General features: G+C 43.9%; 1 protein-coding gene across 1 annotated transcript in view; it reads right to left on the bottom strand.

Annotated features, from left to right (window-relative positions):
* Positions 1-22,260, bottom strand: part of PIK3AP1 (phosphoinositide-3-kinase adaptor protein 1) — a 187,217-nt gene that overhangs the window by 93,149 nt on the left and 71,808 nt on the right. The window contains exon 7 of the mRNA XM_056530352.1: positions 3,313-3,509. Coding sequence (XP_056386327.1) covers positions 3,313-3,509 — 197 coding nt within the window. The remainder of the gene's footprint in view (positions 1-3,312; positions 3,510-22,260) is intronic.

Here is a 22,260-nt window from a genome sequence, read left to right as displayed (position 1 = left end):
TTAAAGGCTTACAGATGTCCTGTCTCCACTCCAGTCCCCAGGGACAGGGGAGAAACCTAAAGAACATGGCTACAACCTTTCTGTCATGTCCCACTACAGGGGTAGTACCAACACAAGTGAATGCTTTGGGAACAAGGGCAAAGCTATCAGGCCCTATAGCAAAGTAAGGAGTAGGTAACGGGTATCCTCTGAGCCAGACTTTCTGGAGTCTCCTTTCTGGATGTCCTCAGGTCAGTGACATCTCAGACTTACTTAAGTGAATAAGGGAGGGAGACTTTGCAAAGTTTACCATGGTACATCCCAGTGAAGTGAAGACCCTTGAAGTACATGCTCACACTTGGATAACTACTGAAACAGAAGTACAGCCAAGTCAAGGCAGTCAAAGTCAAGTCTAAAGTTGTATTCCAAAGTCTCAAGTGTCTAATCTCATCCTGCAAGTGCAGTGTAGTGCAGGCAAGAACCGCTGCATGTATATGAGCCCAGCACGTACCACTAGGGAGAGAGGACCAATCTTCTCAGAAGGACTACAAGCCAAGCAGTTCCCAAGTCTATATTCTTTACATTGTTCAAAGACTGTGACATACTGCAAGCTATCTCTACTTAATGTGTCAACTGTATCATCACCATTGTTTTTTGCTCTGTTCGATCTGCAAGATCAGTAAAGAACAAGCTGTTATCCATAAATTCTGGCTTTTGAGGTATTTGTTTCCTGGGGCTTTGATATGGATAGCTGCTTTATTAGAAGTAGTGGTTAGTGGGAACTGTCAGTTGACTACAGGGTTGTTACACTTCAACCCTCATCATCAGTCATACTAACTAACTGCAATCCTACTTCTGACATCACCTGACAACCTGCCAGCCAAAGGTCGAAATACGTTTTACAGCATTCACACTAGACCCCCACACCCCTCCTCTCACCATAACACTATCAGAAGTTTTTTTCTACAAAGGCCAATAATCAAGTGAATGTACATTACTAAAAATATTCAACATGAATATCATTTGTTGGCAGCATATCTCCCCAAGTTAGAAAATGTGCTGCCAAAAAAAATATATGTGTTTATGAGATGAGGGGTTCGAATAAATGATTGCAAAAATGAATGCTAAAATTAAATAAAAGTATCTTCTTATATTATCAAGCAGCGATTATTCATCAAAAGTCATATCCACAGGGTGTGTTTTTTCATGGTAGGGGTTTTTGATGCCAGGAATAGATTTGAAGAGGAAAAGTCTCAGTCTTTCAATTAAGATCCTGTGACATAGGAGACTGCATCAAAAAACTAAACCATGGGAACACAACTTAAAAGTGCACTTCAAAGGTTTAATGCATAAAGTGCTAGCAGATACCATGTATTATTCTAACTACTTACTGACCAAAGGTATCATAAAAGTATCCCAGTTAGGGAATAGGGTAGATATATATCTACTACGCAAAGGCCCAAAATGGACCACAAAACCCTTTCTTTGATTTCCCTAACCCATAAAATGTAACATTTATTTTATCCAGATAAAGAAAATATAATAAATACGGACGTTATTTTGTGACGGGAGAATGAACGGAAGAAATAGTGCATGCACTATTTCTCCCGTTACTATCTTACGTCACAAAATAACGTCCGTTATTCATAACGGACTATAACGGATTAAAACGGATAATGTAAAAATCCCATAGACTATAATGGGATTTTCTAACGGATGTTTAATGGCCGATTTTCAGGGTTTTCATAACGGAACATCAAACGGATCTTTGAAACGGATGAATTTTATAGTGTGAAAGCAGCCTTATACTCAAAATATATTGTGGCACAAAGTAAAGGGCACAATTATAAACAATTCCCACTATGTACCATACTACTGTTAAAAAAAAAAAAAAACGAGGTTTGTTTGAGAGTAGTACATTAAAGTCCAAATAGGATACTATTTACTCAAGATGCAAGTGAAGGCTACTAGGGCCTTTTCAATCAGCTGATTTAAGGGGGTGCTGTTAGTTAATCCCCCACCAATCTGATATTGATGGCCTACTCTAATGATAAGCCATCAATATTAAAGGGAATTTGTCAGCTCTGTATTATGCTCAAAGTGTCAAAGAAGTGTTGCCAACCTGCAGCATGTACTCCCTCCCCCACCTCTTCCTACTTTGAATGATTTTTGTACAGGGCTCTGTAGAAGCCAAGCAGGGAAGGGTGGGGGAGGGGTGCATGCTTCAGATCAGCATGGCCTCTTTGACACTTCAGCTTGAAAAGAAAACACGATTTTATAACTTTGCAAACAGCCATTGGCTAAAATGCAGGTATCATCATTTCATCTCTTGATCAGCTATCTGCAGCTCTGAGTTTAATATAGAGTTGACAGATTTCCTTTAAAGGTCCAAAAAAACCTTTAAAGGGAACCTGTGTTCACTTTAATGCTGCCTGAACCATGAGTCATTGTGGCAGTCCCCAGTGTCTTTTACCTGCCCCATTGGCCTTGATTGATTGGTCTTTCCCAATACTCAACAGGGAGAGATCTATCAATCAAGGTTGGTGGGTTTAGGAGAAGCTGCTGGGGATCACCCAGGTTATTTATGGTTCATGCGGCATGACAGGTTCCCTTTAAAGGATTATGGCAATAGTTGTAAGTTATGGTATCTTTTGTACAGTATATAGGAAAAAAGGGACTGTGCTATACAATCTGCCTAGGCTGTGCGAGGGAAGTCTTATTTTTATACATGTACATTTTTACATATACTTTTCTATTACATCAGTATATCAGATGGGGACATTTGAAAACACTCAGTGTCCTAATCCCTAGAGCAATATAATATATCATGTGTTAATTTAAAATTTTGTAAGATTTACTAATACATTTATTAGTATTATTTAGTACAAAATATGTATATATATATATATATATATATATATATATATATTTTTTTTTTTTTTTTTTTTTTTTGGCACGCCCTTAGTTTCTGGGGGCTGTACATATGATAAAGACTTAAAATATGTTTCATAACAAAAATACAAGTACAATTAACATGCAACATTGAATGACAGACTGATATAAAGGGTTAGAGGCCCCTGTCCATGAGAGCTTGCAAGTTATGAACTTTGTGCACAGATTTTAGAATACTTTTTTTTAAATACTCAGCATTTACATGTTATGCAAGAATAAATTAAACCCATCTAAATCCTGCATACTAATGTCTTATCATTGCCAAGTTGTTAAAGTCATATGGAATCCACCATCTGACTTAGACAGTTATATTTGAGGCTTGACTCTTATTTTAATGAAATAATAATTTCAGAACCTTATGGTGAAGTAAAGGGTACTCACAACATATTCATCTATAAATTGCCGCAGGTCCATAAAACCATATTTTTCTGCTATGTTGTTTGGATATTCCCCATATTTATTAGCCACGCTATAAGCTTGTAATGCTCCAGGGCAGGTGAGAAGGAGAGCTGTCAATTTTTTTAACCCATATTTTGCGGAGAAGTGCAGAAGTGTTGGCAATTCTTCATCTCGATGGACTGAAAAAAACAATAGATAATTTTTTTATGTATAGCAAGTTGTAGCTGAAAAATGGAAGGTTCAATGTTCAGGCAAGTGGGGAAATTTATTAAATCCTGTGCAGAGGAAAAGTGGGGCAGTTGCCCATAACAACCAGTCAGATTGCTTCTTCATTTTTAAAAGGGACTTGAAAAATGAAAAAAGCGATCTGATTGGTTTCTATGGGCAACTGCTCCACTTTTGATCACACACAGGTTTTGATAAATCTCCCCTAAGAGTCGCATATAGGGGGTCATTTATTAACATATGTGACTTTAGTTTTTTCTTTGCCTTGGCGGCACACTGTGTGCCCCAGATGCAGTTGGTCTGCATTTATGAAGAAACCTGCGCCTTTTGATAAATGACGGCTTATGTCTACAGGGCTAATGTAGAGCGCATGACTGCAGGAGCCTGGTCCAGGCTAGAGGGGCTGTTGTATATCGCATAAAGCCACAAGCTAGCAAAATATGCATTATAAGTGCTCCGAAAGCTGTGCTCCGTGCAAATATATAGGCCGAACAGGGCTTTCATATATGACCCCCATAGGAGTCATTCTAAAGACTGTGGGGAAAATGTATCAGATGACTAATTTAGGCTGCACCAAGGGGCACAAGGCTGTTAATACATTTGGCACATTGTCTATGTGCCAGTAGTGTTGCTCGCGAATATTCGCAATTCGAATATTATTCGCGAATATCGCATATTCGCGAATATAGCGCTATATATTCGTAATTACGAATATTCGTTTTTTTTTTTTTTTTTCTTCACAGTACACATCACAGTGATCATCCCTCTCTGCTTCCAGCTTGTGTGGTGTAAAGAAGGCTCTAATACTACTGTGTGAGACTGGCTACGAAAATTCGCATATGCGAAAATTAGCATATGCTAATTTTCGCATATGAGATTTTTCACATATGTTAATTTTCGCATACGCGAATTTGCGCATATGCGAAAATAAAACGAGGATATAACGATTATGCGAATATTCGCGAATATATGACGAATATTCGTCCATATATTCGCGAATATTCGCGAATTCGAATATGGCCTATGCCGCTCAACACTATGTGCCAGAGTTAAAAATATATAGTAGCTACAAGTTGGCATACATTTTAGGAAGAAAAAATTGTGAAATATCACAAATTTGGGGTAAAATATGGCTTGCACAACAATATTATTGTTAAATGTTAAAGGTAAAAGGGTCTTACAACTATTTTTCTTTGCATAAAAATAGTAAAGTTTAACTTACCTTCTGCCGCTCGCCTGATGCTACTGGAATCTGTCCTCTGGGTCCAGTCTTCTTCCAGCTTCTGGGGGCCAACGCGTAACTCTACAGCTCAGCCTATCATTGTTCGAATAGGGACACTGTTGCGGCCAGTGATTAGCTCAGCGCAGTGTTACATGTCGGGCCCAAGAAGCCAGAAGAAGAGGAAGGGAGACTGATTCCAGTGGCACTGGGGGAGAGGTGGAAGGTAAGGTTAAAGTTTACTATTTTTAATTTATTGGGCAGAATTCAGAAATGAAAAAAATCACTGAATAACCCTATAACATCTATTTTGTTAAACAGTGCATAAAGATCATCATGCATATGGAACACCTCCATCTGTCATGTTGTCCCAGTATTAGTGTCATATTGCTCTAATAAGCACTATGCATCAATGTGTCAGAATAAAAAGCGACGAGAAATCACTGAAATGCACACAAGCCAGGAGGAAATGTCCTGATGCAGATGGAGAGCTGATGGATGAGTTTGATTGACTGATACCTTTTGATCCAATGCTGATCTTAGCACTCAGCTCATAGGTAATATGAGGTGATATTTTAACTTTTACTTGAATGGCAGATATATAAAGAAATAGAAAAATGGATAGATAGATATATTTATAAAAATATTAAAGGAAATTTACTACACCACATTTTTGTCCCCCCCATGCACCAGAGTTTGGCACACTGCAGTTATATTTCCTTGTATTCCAGACTGAATGGACAACAATTTGTAAACACATGCATGCTTTGAGCTTTTGCTCCCAAAAGGGGGCTGTGCTGGAGGGATTGATGTTAGCCAAACAAATTTACTGATTAAAAAATATATGGCGCAAATTTTTGTTGCAAGCTTAATAAAAAATAAAATAAAAAAAAGAGGTATACATTACTGTGTATTTCACATCTGGACAGCATAATACATGAGACATTGTAACATACCGGTCAGGCGACAGGAGGTGGATCCACTGAACCAGAGGGGCGATGACGTGGGCCGTACCAGGGGAACGGAGTCTAAGGGACTACTGGTCTTCACCAGGGCCCGCCGCAAAGCGGGATGATCTTTCTTGGGCAGGTAGCCCCCAGGTCGTTCCACCCGATAGCGACTCGACCCCTCTGGTAGCTGAGAATGGCGCGGTACAGGAGGAGCAGGCAGAAGCGTAGTCAGACGTAGCAAAGGTCAGGGCAGGCGGCACAGGTTCACAGGCAGAAGTCAGGCAACAGGTCAGGGCAGGCAGTACAGGTTCACTGGCGGTAGTCATGGGCAACGGGTCAGCAACAGGCAGGGCAAACACAGAACAGAGGAACGCTTTCACTAGGCACATGGCACTAAAGATCCGGCGAGGGCAGGAAGGGGCAGGAAACATTTATACACACAGTGAGGGCCAGGCACCAATCAATGGTGCGCTGGCCCTTTAAATTTCATGAAGCCGGCGCGCGCGCGCCCTAAGGAGCGGGGCCGTGCGCGCCGGGGGACAGAGACAGCACTCGGGAACGGAGCTGCAGGTATGGAGGAACGGGATGCAGTGCGTGTGCGGGGATCAGCCGCCACGCTCACTGCAACCCCACTGGAAGAATCCCTGCGCTCTTGGCCAGCGTGTCTGGCCGGGAAGCGCCGGGAATCAGTAGACAGGGGCCGAGACAGCGAGCGCTCCGGTACAGAGGAGGGGACCGGAGCGCTCACTGTTACAGAAATAGCCCAAATCTATTAAACAAATATGCATCAAAATATTAAATAACACACGCACAATGCAGTCAGCATGTCAGATACTTAGCAAACAACAGTAAATTCCCTCCAGTGCTTGTGGAGGCTGTTAGACCATTTGAAAATATATGACTGTAATGCCTATACACTCATTGACATAAATGTAAATAAAAAATATTGCTCCCAGATAGAAATGCAGATACACAAATGCAGATACACAACAGGTCTTGACACAAGAAAGTGTCTGCCTTTAAAAAAAAAAAAATTAAAATTAAAAAGACTCTCAGAGGCTAATTTTCGGTAGTGTTCCTCTTAGTAAAAGATTATTGACTGCTAGACATGCCTCTATGATGCACTTGAACACATTTTGACTGTCTGACAGACTTTGAGAAAGGGGTGTATCAATGAAATTAGAAAAGAAGATGGTCATTTTAATTATTTAATGACCAGCCAGGCAAGCTGTTGGGAACAGTGGTTACAGAATGGCACGCACAAACAGCAACAAGGCTCTAGAGGGCCCAGACAGACCACCAGTAGAAAGGGTCATTAGATCTGCCAAAAAGCACAAGCAGCTCCAACAGTTTCTTTGTCCACCATCCAGACACAGGGGCACCTTTATTACACAGCACTGTCCCTGCCAGGACCGCTTGCAGGCGCTTAGCATAAGGAAATAGGGTGTCAAGGTGCCCATTATGTGTCCTGCCATTGACAGACAGCCACTGTGCCTCGGATTGCAGTGGTGTCATGAAAGACAAAACTGGACTGCTACAGAATGGAACCTTATCATCTTTAGCAACAAATTCAGGCTTTGTAATCTGACAACAGCCAAAACGGACTATGAAGGCCAAATAGGGAGTGCTTTAATTTTGCTGTGGAGTGACACATGCCTTAAAGGGGTACTCCAGTGCAAATAATTTTTTCTAATCAACTGGTGCCAGAAAGTTAAACAGATCTGTAAATTACTTCTATTTAAAAAATCCAGTACTTATCAGCTGTTGTATGCTCCAGAGGAAGTTGTGTAGTTCTTTTCTGTCTCACTACAGTGCTCTCTGCTGACACCTCTGTCTGTATCACGAACTGTCCAGAGAAGAAGAGGTTTGCTATGGGGATTTGCTCCTACTCTGGACAGTTCCTCACACAGACAGGTGTCAGCAGGGAGCACTGTGGTCAGGTAGAAAATAACTATACAGCTGATAAGTACTGGAAGGATTGAGATTTTTATATACAAGTAATTTACAAATCTGTTTAACTTTTTGGCACCAGTTGATTTAAAATAAATTGGTGGGATGATCTGGGGAGCCATCGCATACAACAGTTGGTCATTTCTAGTTCACATTTCAGAATTTCTGCATGGAATTCTGCATGGAACTCCGCATGAAAATTCTGCATGAATTTATAGCCAATACACTTTAATGGGATTCCGCTGTCCCATTCACACAGCAGAATTTCTGCTGCTGAATTTCCGCTGCAGGAATTCCATTGAAGTGAGTAATTCACTGCTGCAGAATTTATTTCAGAATTTTCAGGCAGAATTCTGTGCAGAAATTCTGCCGTGTGAACATAGCCTTTCAGTTCAGCAACATGTGCAGGACATCCTGTAGCCACATATATTGCCTCTAATGATCGCCTACATACAGCAAGGGTTTCCAAGGAAAATCTCCTGCAAACTGCAACACCATCGAGCATTTATGGTGAATTAGCTTTAACACCCTGAGAATGTGCAGGATCTGCAGGCCCAGCTGCAACATGCATGGGCAAATGTGCTGCAGGATGCCATTTGGTACCTGTGTGCCTCCATGACCAACCATATCTCATCTTGTATCCAAGCTAGAGGTAGCCTTTTAATCGTACAGTTTTTCCCAATACACCATCCTTTCTCTGTAATATTGTAATCCCTTACATATACATTCAAACATATCTGTTACAGTTGCGCTCCGGTCGGACTCGCCGGCCGTGAGTGCTTTCTGTCGGCGGGGCTGAGATTCGCAGTGCGGGACGCGCGCACATGCGAGTCTCAGCCCGTTGCTTACCGTCCAGTGTCTTTGCTCCCTAATGTCCCAGCAGCTCTGGCGTGTGTGCCTCCGGCCCTTTGGGCGCACACGTGCCGGAGCTCTGTTTCTTAAAGGGTCAGTACCCTATTAGTCTAAGTGTTTTCACCTCTCTCCTGGTCCATAAGTATCTGCTCTTACCTGCTCCTGCTCTCTGGGCCGGATCTGGGTTGTCTGTGATAGTCCTGTCAAGTCCTGTTCCAGAGTCTGTGTACCTGTTCCTATTTCCGGCCTGTCCTGTACCTGTGTTCCTGCCTTGTCCTTCTGCCCTGCCAGCGATGTCCTGCCTGTCTCTGTCTGTGCCACGTCACCCCCCTGCTACCTGTGTGGATGAGTCGTGCCAGGGGTAGCGACCTGGGTGCCACCTGCCGCAGCAAGAACATCCCGCTTTGCGGCAGGCTCTGGTGAAGACCAGTGGCACCTTAGACCCCGCTCCCTGGCACGGCTCAAGTCTCTATCCACACAGGCCTAGTGAATCCACCTCCTGCCGTCCCCCTGACGTGATTCCCAGCAATATCATTTATCTGTGCTTGACACCAGGAAATTAGTATAAAATAAATAGGCTTTCTCAAACATTTTTTACCTATTTATGCTTGTTGTGAGATGTGGGAATACAGGAAACTCCAACTCAAGATTCAGTAAAATTTGGTGACCTTTATTCTTCTATATTTAGAACCAAGGGATAAAAAAATTGCCATACATAGTAGAAAAACTTTTTTTTTTTTTTTTTCATTATGATTTGTTTCAATTGTTCTCTTTATTTAGAGCCTAACATATTCTGGACAGACTTGTTGCTCACTATATATTTGACTTGTTCGCTTAAGCCAGGACGATAAGGGCCCATGCACAGTAAAGAAATTCACAGTTGAACTTCCTCCCTAAATTTCCTCAGCTGACCTCTTGGAACTGAACTGATGCTTATTTTGCTCGGAATTTTACCACGGAAATAAGCTTTAGAAATTAAAGTACCATTGACTAATGGGCCTTTATGAGCGAATTCTGACCAAGAATTATGTGTTGGAAGTTCCACTATGGAGCTTCTGACTCATGAACAGAGCAGCAGAATCCAGTAAAAAATGGGGGGCTGCTGCAAGCGAATTTGCAATACATCTGGTATACAACTAGGAAACTAAAAATCTGTAAACGGTAGAATGTTATACAGGCATCTAACAATCTGTCAGTCAGCACTTTAAAGGAGTACTCCGGGATATTAAAACGTATCCCCTATCCTAAGGAAAGAGGGGGAGAGGGCGATCTCCCGTACAGGGCCCTGGCAGTCAGCGGTAAGGGGGCATTTCCAACCACCACATGATGTGGTGGATGACACGCCCTCTCAATACATCTCTATGGAAGAGCCAGAGAACTGCATTGGGCAGTTTTCGGCTCTGCCATAGAGATGTATTAAGGGGGCATGTCGGCTACCGCGTCATGCGGTGTTAACTCGCACTATTTCAGCAAATAGCCAGGAGCCACATCTGGGAGATCGCGGGAGGCCCCATCGGTCGGACCCCCCGCCATCTGAAATAATGGCGATGGCTATGAGCCAGTGGCGTTTTTTTCCCTGAAATTGTGGCGTTTTTCTCCCATAGAAGTCTCATAGAAGTCCCATAGAAGGGGTGGGACCGTGAAGTCACGATACCCCATCGGCTGTGTCGCCCCTCAGCAGCCACAGAAAGATAGTGGGGGTCCCCAGCGGCGGGACCCCCGCGATCAGACATCTTATCTCCTATCCTTTGGATGGTGGATAAGATGTCTAGGGGGCAGAGTACCCCTTCAATTCTGTGACCTGCTTTACTTGGATGTTAATGCTCTGAACTGGTTATCCGGATGGTCACCTGTATAGTAGCTGGAACTGGTGCTGTCTTCCTTTTCTCTACATATAAATATATATATATATATATATATATATATATATATATATATATCTGTGGTGTCCCAGTACAGAACATGGGTCTGTACAGTCCTAAAGTCCACTCAGGTAGAGTCTCTCAGGTCCACAGGGCTCTGCATAGTTCCCCCCTAAGGGTGCATTCACCCCACGTTTTTGCAATACAGTTCCCGTATCAGGTTTTTGATGAAAAACGGATTCCTCAAAACCTGACTAAACTGTATCAAAATGTGTGTACAAATTTCAACCCGTATACAATTAAAAACCGTATACGGTTTGCAAAATGATGTCCGGTTGCATTCGTTTTGTAAGAAAAAAAGTATAAGTTTTTAACTTCACTCCATTTTGAATAAAGTTTCACTTGTTTGATTGAAATTCCAAGAAAAAAAACTGTGCAAGGTCAAAAACCAGATGGTGAAAACTGGATGGAACCGTACGCACATACAGTTCTGTACGGTTCCCATTGACTCCCATGTTAAAAAAAACGTATACGGTTTAATAGACTATGGTTTTTGGTACGGGAAAAAAATGACAGAACCATACAGGATGCAAAACGGACACAACCTGATGCATCTTTTGGCATACGGTTTTCAATGGAGAGTCAGTGCATACAGTTTTCAATACGGTTCCTTACGGTTTTCACATTGAAAACGTATACGGGAACTGTATTGCAAAAACGTGGTGTGAATGCACAGAGACACAGGTAACCCCAGGCAACCAGCTACCAATGGGCTCTAGTCCAGCCCCCAGATATATAAGGGGCTGCAGTCTCCACATTCTCTCTCTTGATTCCTGCTCTTATCTCCTGGACCCAAAAGAAAGCACAAGTCCTGTACAAGTCAAGTCCAGCATATCTAGGCCAAAGCCTATAAGTCTGCAGCCACATCAAATCTATGTCTACAAGTCAAGTCTCTACTGTCCCCACCCAAGTCATAACAGTAGCACAGTGGCCTGCATCATCATTATTACCACTACAAGTCCAAGCAAGCCTGAGAGGTTCCCTGTGTCCCGGTCACCTCTGTGGAAGTTGGCTGTAAGAAATGTTATACTGCCTTCTTCAGTAAAGTTCCAGTTGCATCAAAACCTGCTTTGGACTCTCATTTAACCCCTTAAGGACTCAGGGTTTTTCCGTTTTTGCACTTTCATTTTTTCCTCCTTACCTTTTAAAAATCATAACCCTTTCAATTTTCCACCTGAAAATCCATATTATGGCTTATTTTTTGCATCACCAATTCTACTTTGCAGTGACATCAGTCATTTTACCCAAAAATTCACGACGAAACGGAAAAAAAAAATCATTGTGCAACAAAATCGAAGAAAAAACGTTTCCGTTTCTACGCAGTGCATATTTCGGTAAAAATTACACCTTCTCTTTATTCTGTACGTTTGATTTTGTCGTACTTCTGGAAAAAATCATAACTACATGCAGGAAAATGTATACGTTTAAAAATGTCCTCTTCTGACCCCTATAACTTTTTTATTTTTCCACGTACAGGGCGTTATGAGGGCTCATTTTTTGTGCCGTGATCTGAAGTTTTTATCGGTACGATTTTTGTTTTGATCGGACTTTTTGATCATTTTTAATTCATTTTTTAATGGTATAAAAAGTGACCAAAATACGCTTTTTTGGAATTTTTTTGCGCGTACGCCATTAACTGTGCGGTTTAATTAACAATATATTTTTATAGTTCGGACATTTACGCACGCGGCGATACCACATATGTTTATTTTTATTTACACTGTTTTATTTTTTTTATGGGAAAAGGGGGGTGATTCAAACTTTTATTAGGGAAGGGGTTAAATTACCTTTATTAACACTTTCTTTTTACTTTTTTTTTGCAGTGTTATAGGTCCTATAGGTACCTATAACACTGCACACACTGATCTCCTATGCTGATCACTGGCGTGTATTAACACGCCTGTGATCAGCGTTATCGGCGCTTGACTGCTCCTGCCTGGATCTCAGGCACGGAGCAGTCATTAGTCGATCGGACACCGAGGAGGCAGGTAAGGGCCCTCCTGGTGTCCTGAAAGCTGTTTGGGACTCCACGATTTCACCGCGGCAGTCCCGAACAGCCCGACTGACTAGCCGGGATACTTTCACTTTCGCTTTAGAAGCGGCGGTCAGCTTTGACCGCCGCTTCTAAAGGGTTAATACCGCACATTGCCGCGATCGGCCGTTGATGAGCGCCGGGACCGACGCGATGTGATGCGGGGTCGCAGGGGTCGCTTCATATCGCGGGAGCCGGCGCAGGATGTAAATATACGTCCTGCGTCGTTAAGGGGTTAATATATGCCCTTTCTGGGTTGGTTGTCGGCGGTGCCCTACACCATACAACCACATCCTGGCGTCATGAACACTAGTTGTTAACAACATCCTGCCCCCGGGGTTAATACCATCTGGCCCCGCTACCTACACCGCGACACCCCGTGGTCCCCCCATAACACCGTGGTCACCACATACATACTTTTTTATTTTTATAAAATTGCTAATCACATAGATTTGCTCATTCTTTTAGGAGGTTGTGACTACATGCTATGTGTGTGTATTTAAAGCGGGACTGTGAGAAAAAACTGTGTCCCATGAGAAAGAATCTGAATGGATTTGAAAAGCATCACTGCATCAGAGAGTTTTCCTGCATTTACCGGTAATCTATTTTTACAATATATTTTTTTTGCACCCCTTGGTTTGAAATACAAATAGATAAAGATCATTACATTTTACTGGATCTCAAGTTGAAGCATCCTGTTTTCTAGTAAAGAGATTCCCTTGGTGTAGTACACATGATCAGCCCTCCATATTGTTGGCTTACTCCTGTGATAGCAGTTCTTTTGCAGCGTTCCCAGGATGCTGTTGATAGTACCTACCAAAAATAGTCTAAGGAAGGGCAATAGATAAATAGGCAACTGGCTCCTGGGCACCCAAAACTCCTTTATGCACCTGAGGAGTGAAAGTTAGACCATCTGTTTTGATTCCAAAATAGCTACTAAAGAACAAAACTAATAAAAAGGTGAATGCTGGCCATTACAGAAAAGTTTTAGGACACACGGGGGGAGATTTATTAAACCCTGTGTAGAGGAAGAGTGGTGCAGTTGCCCATGGCAACCAATCAGATAGCTTATTTCATTTTTCAAAGGTCTCTTTAAAAATGGAAGAAGCAATCTGATTGGTTGCCACCGGCAACTGCACCACTCTTCCTCTGTACAGTAATTGATAAATTTCCCCCACAGTGCATTGCAGTGCACTGTATTTGGGGCTGTCTACTGATCCTTATCTACTTCTAAAAGTATCCACAATGTGCACATGTACATCAGGACTGGACCATGGAGAAATGGAAGGAGGAGGTCATGTTTTTTTTTATACATCATGTGGGTGCCTGGGTGTGGTGCCTGGTGAGGGAAGTGTAATGCCTGAAAACTTTGGGTCCTTCAAGTGGAAGTTACCTAATTAAAGAGAAGGTGTCATCAGAAAATGACCTATAAGGATGCCGTCTGTTTTTACCTTAAAGCACATCTGCAGCCAAAGTCAACTTGTCCCCTATCCACAGGATAGGGGATAAGTGTCTGATCGCGGGGGGTCCGACCACTGGGACCCCCGAGATCTCCTGCATGGACCACGGCTCTGCCGCGACTCTACCTTGCAGGAGTTGTGCCAGCCGCAGTGTGACGTCGTGGTCTCTGTGGGAGAGGCGGGGAAGCTGCGTTCGTGCTTCCCTGCCTCTCCCACAGAACTGTATGGGGAGGGGGCGGGGAGGGGACGTACCATTGACCTCAGAGAGGTCGACGCTACACGTATTAGCCGCTCACATAGAGCGGCAATGCGTGGGCCCCGTTTGGGAGATCACGGGGGTCCCAGCGGTCAGACCCCCTGTGATCAGACACTTATCCCTTATCCTGTGGATAGGGGATAAGTTGTCTTTTGCTACAGATGTCCTTTGATGACCAAGCCCAATTTTTCAAATCTGGCACGTGTCGCTTTAAGTGTAATACTTCTGACATGCTTTTACTTAGCGATGCGATTCTGAGGTTGTTTTTTCCGACATATTGTACTTTATATTAGTGGTAAATCTTTGTTAATTCATGCAGCATTTTTTGTGAAAAACTCCAAAATATTGTAAACAATTGGTGGCATTTTTTTCAATTTTTTTTATGGCATTCACTGTATGGTAAGAATTATGTTTTTTTTTCTGTGGGTCGGTACGATTATGGCGATACCCAATTTATATATAGCTTTTTCATGTTCTTTTTCCATTTCTCAACAAAATCCTTTTTTCCCCTTTTTTGTGTTTTCATGTTCTGACAGCCAAATTTTTTTTTTTATCCAACGTGTAAGAGCTTATTTTTTGTGGGACAAGCTGTTCTTTTTATTGGTACCATTTTTGTGATTCATGCTACCTGTTAATCTTTTTTTATTCCACGTTTTGGACCATAATTAGAGTTTTTTAAATTTTTTTGTTGTTTTCTTTTTTAAGGCATTCACAGTGCGGGATAAATACTATTATCGTTTTATTGTTAATACGGACAGGTTGTACTATGCTGCAGTACATCTGAACTGCAGCACAGTATAACAGTCAGTACTACACTATGGCTTATGGCTGGACCTCACAGGCTACCGTACTAGGCAGACAGGAGGCCATCAGCTGGCCTCATGCTGCCATGGCAACTAATGGGATCCCTCAATCACATTGCAGGATCGCAGTTGATGGACAGGGGGAGCCCCCTCAAAACTGATCACGGGATCTATGGGGTTAATGCTGCAGAAACCAGCGCAATGGGACCCCGGCTGTGATAGACAGCCAGGTCCTGCCGGCAATCTCCTTCAGCGCATCACCCTGTGAAAGAGATCGCTAGGACGTATGCATACGTCCACTTGGGCTAACTAGCTGGCAACTTGGACGTATGGATACGTCCTAGGGCGGGAAGGGGTTAAATCTGTCTTTTATGTTAACCATATTTTTAAGAATTGTTGGTGATTTTTTTTTTTAATACTCCATTTTAATATATATTTTATAATAATCCTGAAATCCTAAAATTTCCATTCTCGCAAACTGAGACTTCCTGTTCTGTACAACCATTTCACAGTAATGCCTTTCTTCTCAGCACAGACAGAGTTAAATTACAATTTAAAATTATTATTTGACACCAGTAGATAGATACACATAATAGTTGAATGCCGATAGGGGAGGACTGACTGGCCGGTCTGATCGGATGTAGTCCGAGGGCCCGGCCGGGTAAAGGGCCCGCTGCCGCCGCTGCTACTGAGGATCCAGGACACTCGTCCTGGATCCCCAGCAGACAGCGCTGTCTTCTCCTGTATGTGCAGTACACGCACATATAGGAGAAGGTGTCCCCTTTGTGTGAGTCACATCTATGACCTACACAGAGGAGACGTGACCTCTGCCCCCATCGGTGCCTGCACTGTGGAGAACGGAAGATGCGGGCCCCTGCTGTGCTCCGGAGGAGAAGATCGCTGCAGGCAGGGGAGCATACATTTTTTTTTCAATGGGGGGAGGGGGAAAAACTCTGCTGCATACACCTACTGGGGAGGGGGGGACTGGGGGGGGGACTCTAACTCTGCTGTCTGCAATTACTGGTGGGGGGGGACTCTAACTCTGATGCTTGCACCTACTGGGGGGACTGTGGGGCTCTAACTCTGCTGTCTGAACCTACTGGAGGGGGGGACTCTAACTCTGCTGCCTACACCTACTGGGGGGGGACTCTAACTCTGCTGTCTACACCTACTGGGGGGACTCTAACTCTGCTGTATACACCTACTGGGTGGGTACTCTAACTCCCCTGCCTACACCTACTGGGGGAACTCTAATTCTAACATAATGTTGGTGGGGGGATCCTGATGCCTACACCTTCTGTGGGGAGACCCTGCTGCCTACACCTACTGTGGGGGGACCCTGCTGCCTACACCTACTGTCGGGGGAACTCTGCTGCCTACACCCACTATGGGGGAACTCTGCTGCATACACCTACTGTTGGGGAACTCTGCTGCCTACACCCACTATGGGGAACTCTGCTGCCTACGCCCACTGTGGGGTGGAACTCTGCTGCCTACACCTACTATGGGGGAACTCTGCTGCCTACACCTAATGTGAGGGAACTCTGCTGCCTACACCTAACGTGAGGGACTATCTATGTTCTTGCCTAGCTAATATGGGGACAAACTAATAAACTAATAGGAGGGCTACCTACTAACTACATAAGGGGTTTTCATACTGCCCTTCCCGAGACTAGACTCTGGATCCCCCCACTGGGTGGAGGAGGTGCTGTCTACCTACTTGACTAACTCCCTGGCTACCTAACTTTGTACTTGGATGCCTAGCTACTTACCTACATACCTGGCTATCTAACTACCTACATACCTGGCTGCATAAATACCTACCAACATATCTTGCTACCTACCTACATACCTGGCTACCTAACTATGTACATACCTGGCCTTCATACATGGCTGTCTAATTACCTGGCTAGCAACCTACCTACCTACCTGGCTAGTCACCTACCTACAGATCTGGCTTCCTGATCTACCTACCTACCTAGTTAACTATTTACCTGGCTACCTACCTACCTGCCCTTTTACTGTGCAGGACATCAAGGAGGGCTTTATAACAGTCAGGGGCTTATAGATGGAAATATTGTGTAGGGGGGGGACTGGAAAAATGCAGAGTCTGCAGATTGTCCTGCAGATGAGGACGCCGCTGATTAGATAAGACATAATTGTGAGTCCCTTGATGTAACTATAATCATTTATATGGTATACACAACCTGTGTACAGCTAATATCAGTCACTATATGGTCCTGTATATAATCACTTATATAGTATGCAGATCCTGTGTGGTCTGTGTATAGTGGTTTTATTCAGTACAGTATGTGGTATTATCCAGTTATTGTGTGGTGGTATATATTTACTCCTTGTATACCAGTATTATTGGTCATGGAAAATTATTGTACACAAAATAAACAAAATTTTACATATAAGAAACACTTTAAAGGAAAACTGTCAGCTTTCAGCCCCCCCCCCCCCCCCCTGCACTAACCAGTGGTACTGGCTGGTAGTGCGGGGGACGCTGATCAGTTTGATGCCTACCATGCCCGGATCCGCTACGCCGTTCGGCCCTAATCTTCTATTTTCGGGATATGCTAATGAGGTGCTAACTGGCACGGCCAGGCCAACTGGCACTCTGACATCAGTGCTGCTGGCCACAGCGCCGCCCAGCTCATTGATATTCCTCCCCCCTCTCTTCATTACAGAGCGGTGAGAAGAGAGAGAGGAGGAATATTGATGAGCTGGGCAGCACTGCTCATTTACTAAGAGTGGAGTGTAGGTTTCTTTGTGGGTTTTAATTCCCCACAATTTATTTTCCACTGTATTTACTAAGGTTTCCCTACATTTTCCACTTTCCCTACACTTTGCTTCTTTTACACATGCTCTGATCTGTCGGGTTTTCCTGAAATCCATCACATTTTATGTGGAGACTTTAGTAAATATGATGGGTTTTTGTGAAAATGTCGGATTTTCTTAGCAAAATGGAGAGTTAGTCTGGGTTTTTTTCAATTCTGGCGCAAATTCTGGCACAGACAGAAATTCTGGCGCAATGCGACAGATTCTGGTGCACAACCCGACAAAACATGTCGGGTTTGCAATAGTAAATTAGGGCCAATGTGTGTGTGTGTGAGTGTGTGTATGTGTGTGTGTGTATGTTCCAGCATCACGTCCAAATGACTAAAGATATTAACATGAAACTTGGCACACATGTTACTTATATGTCAACAACAAACATAGGATAGGTGATTTAACCCTTACTCACTCCCATTTGCCAGGGTCGGGGTTTTTATTTAAAGTCCAATACAAGTCTATGGGAAATATATGTTACTGCATAACTTCCAAACGGCTAGAGATATTTTGATAATACTTGGTCACATGTTACTTATATGTCCACTTAAAATATAGGATAGTTAATTTAACCCTTAACTACCCCCATTTGTGAGGGTCAGGGTTTTTGTTTAAAGTCCTATGCAAACCTATGGGAAAAGTATGTTCCCACATCACTTCCGTACGGCTGGAGATATTTCAATACTTGGTACACATATTACAGGTCGGGATATGAGGACAGGGTAGGAGGTCGGGATAAGAGGTCGAGATAGAAGGTCGAGATAGGAGGTCGAGATAGGAGGTCGGTATAGGAGGATGGGATAGGAGGTTGAGATAGGAAATTGGAGGGGCAAGCTGTGCATAACTAGCTTGCCCCCTGACTGGTGAGCAGTTAAGGGGTTAAGAAATATACAGGCAAGGTTTTTAGCCCCCTCCCCAGTCTGTAAAAACTTGTTGGTAACTATAGTGGTATGTCCCATGGGTGGGGGGGGAAGGAGTGCACCAATCAGGGGTGTAATAGTTTCCTGGGCTTTCAGGGGCCCTCCCCTGGGTATTTATAGCTGTGGTGCCTCCCTTCCCCCCTCAATCTGCCCAGGACCCGGAGTTTTGACTGCTGGCTGGTATGTGTCTTCCTTTTATTTGTGGCCTGGATGGAGCAGGAGGGTGAGGGCTGGCATGCTCCCTTATGGCTGAGCTGGCCTCCCCTCCTGTTGCACCCGAGGCGGGTTTGGGAGGCTGGCGGACCTCTCACAGTCCCGCTCTCCTACCCACTATGGCCCCTGTGAGCCCTGTCCCGCCCGTTCCTTTTGCCCTCTTCCCTGCCCGTGGCCAAAGCCCTCTCCCCTGCCTGTGCCTGTATCCCTCCCTCAGGGCGTTCTCCTTATGAGCATGCTCTGCTGTTTTCCTTGTCCCCCCCCTGTCCGGCTCCATCTCTTTTTCCTCTTTGCGGTCCCCTCCGTCTCCCCCCCCCCTGTTCCCCCCCCTGGCTCTGGAGGCAGCGGCCCCTGGGGGGCTGCTGCTGTTTTAACTCCCTATGTGCAAATGGACGTCCATTTGCGCTCCTTCAGATACAATGCGCGCTCACAAGGTGAGCGCGCGTTATATCCGTGGGGTCCCGGTTGCTCTTAGCAACCAGGACCCATGCTACGCCGGACATCGCCGATCGGGCAGATGTCCGGCATTACATCTTTAGACGCGGCGATCTAAGTTCATCGCCACGTCTGAAGATGGACTTTCAAGCATCCCGGCTGCTCAGTCGGGCTGACCGGGACAATCGCGATCTAATCGCGTTGTCCCGATCAGCTGGGACGCAGCAGGAGGGTCACTTACCTGCCTCCTGCGCGTTCGCTCGTTGATTGATTGCTCCAAGCCTGAAATTCAGGCTTGAGCAATCAATCGTTGATGGCACCGATCATTGCCATGTTAATACATGGCAAGTGATCAGTGTTAGGAGCAGTGTGTGCAGGGTTATAGCTCCTATGGAGCTATAACATTGCAAACAAAAAAAATATATATATACAAAAAAAAAAAAAAAAGAATTAAGTCAATAAAGGTCATTTAACCCTTCAATATTAAAAGTTTGGTTTGCCCCCTTTTTCCCCATCCCCCCAAAAAATTATTAAATAAATAAATAATACAAAAAAAAATAAAAAATAAAAAAAATATATAAAAAAAAAAAATATATATATATATATATATATAAATAAATGAAAATAATAAAAAAAATCGATAAATAAATAAATAAAAGTGTATATATGTGTATGTATGTATATATAGGTATAACTAAAAATAAATAAATAAATAAAATAAAAATATGTGTGTTGCAGACATGCATGTATGTGGTATCTCCTCATGCGTGCATGTCTGGGGTATAACAATATGTCGTCGTTTGAAGTGTTCCGTCTATGGCGTGCACGCAAATATAAATAAATGAATAATTCAAATAAAATAATTTTAAATTAAAAGAAATAAATAAATATTAAATTTCATTATACACGTGATATACATAATAAATAATATTGGTAATTTAATATACATATTGCATTTCTGTTTAGCATATTCGGTCAATTTTTCTACTGTATGTATTAATAAACGGCGTTCACAAAAAATAAAAATAAAAAAATCCGAGAAAATGGCAAGGGTACTGCGGGCTCTTTCGGATTACGGCACAAACTATTTGAGCTCTCCTATCAGACTTGGCTCCTGCGGCTTGTTCCTTTTCCTGATTCGGTGGGTGCCGCCCAGTTACGGTTTTGTTTCTTTTGGTTTTCTCCCCCTTTTGTTTGGTTAATCTCTCCGTATTTTCCAAATCTCTGGTAGGCATGGGACTTCTGTATGTCGTTTTGGGTGCTTTAGCTGATGTGTTCGGTGGGTAGATTTCGCTTGAGTCTCCGGGGGTAGGTTGGCTTGAGTCTCTGTTTGCCTTGCCTTGTGAGTTTTTCTGTTCGTGGTGGTATTCCGGAGGGCGATTCTCCTGTGCTCTGCGCTTGTGGGGGTGTGATTTGTTGTTGCAAGGCTGACATGCAAATTGTGAAGCGTTCCATATTTGGTGCTCGCTTCGGCAGCACATATGTTAAAATTGGAACAATACTGAGTAGATTAGCATGGGTTCCGCATGCCGCGTTGGCATTGATCTGCTGCTTTCCTGTGGTCAGGGTGTGATTGTGTTTTCTCTGTTTTGGTTTCTTCGGGGCTCGCTAGGTGCCCTGGTTACGGTCCTTGCTGGTTTCCTGATTGTTCCACGTGGAATATGGTTCCGGGCGGAGTTTTTTCCTCCAGGTTGTCTCTGGCCGCCGAGGGTGTGTGGTATCTGTGCCCCTGCATATGTGCCCCGGGTGCACTAAGGGCTGACGTTTCGGCTGGTTGGGGTTTTTTCATGTGTCGTGCAGTGGACAGGCCTGCTTTCTGTCCCCCGTTGCAGCTCACGGGAAGCTCGCTCTGTTTCCGGATGTGGCCGGTTTGGTTGGTTGTTGGTGTGGTTTGGTTTCCCAGTGGTGCTGCTGGGTGGTTTAGCCCTGGGTCTTGGTAGTCAGTGGGTTTCTGCCATGCTTGGGTTTTGTTAGCACTTTTGCCTTGGTATTGGTTGTGGGACTTTGGGTGCTTGCTTCGGCAGCTCATGTTCTGGACTTGTAACGATACTGTGTGGGTTGGCTTGGCCCCTGCGCTTGGTAGCGCTCTAATTTGGTGTTACTTTTCTTCTTTTCTGGGGTGCTTTGAGTGATCGTGGCGTGTTGTCGGTCTGACATTCGGGGAGTTGTCACTGATATTACTCTTGCGGATTTCTTCTTTTGTTTGGCTTGTTGTGCCTAGTGCTTCGCTGTTAGGATTTATTTTGGGGTTGTGCTCCCTGGGGTCGGTATTGGGTGTTGACGCTTTGTTTCATTTTTCTCTGGCAGTGGTTCCGGAGGCTTCCTTGGGCGGAGTCGGAAGGTTTGCCTGTGTGGCTGGCCCGTGGGTCATCGTGGAGTTTGGTGTGTATTTCTTGGTCCGCTTTGGTGGCTCCTGCGACTTGGTCGCACTCACGGTAAGGCATTTGCGAGTGGTTGGTGGTGTGGTGGCCGGGATGTCTACAGTGGAGGGGGGTCCCGGAGGTTCCAAATGTGTCTGTGGATAGGGGATTTGTTTTTGGTACCTGGAATGCCCTTTGTAGTAACCTTCCGGGCTCTGATGTTTATTCCTATTTTGTTTTCATAAGATGTGATGACGGAGGTTGACTGCTGTGTCACCTCTCCAAGGAGGTTCGAGATTTGGGCTGTGTTCTCTGTGCATCCAAATAACATTCTTAGTACATGACGCCGGGTATCTTCACCTGTTCATGTGAATCACCTTCTATTCAAAAAAAGGAGAAAACAGGTGGGTGGCTTTCCCATTGTGCTGCGACCCAGTGGGGTGCGGTTGGCACATGGCGGGGGGTAATTTTTTCTTTTCTACTTTGCGGTTGGTGGGA

The sequence above is a fragment of the Hyla sarda genome, chromosome 7, assembly GCF_029499605.1.
Source record: "Hyla sarda isolate aHylSar1 chromosome 7, aHylSar1.hap1, whole genome shotgun sequence".
NCBI lineage: Eukaryota > Metazoa > Chordata > Amphibia > Anura > Hylidae > Hyla > Hyla sarda.
This window is presented reverse-complemented; position numbering and strand designations above follow the sequence as displayed.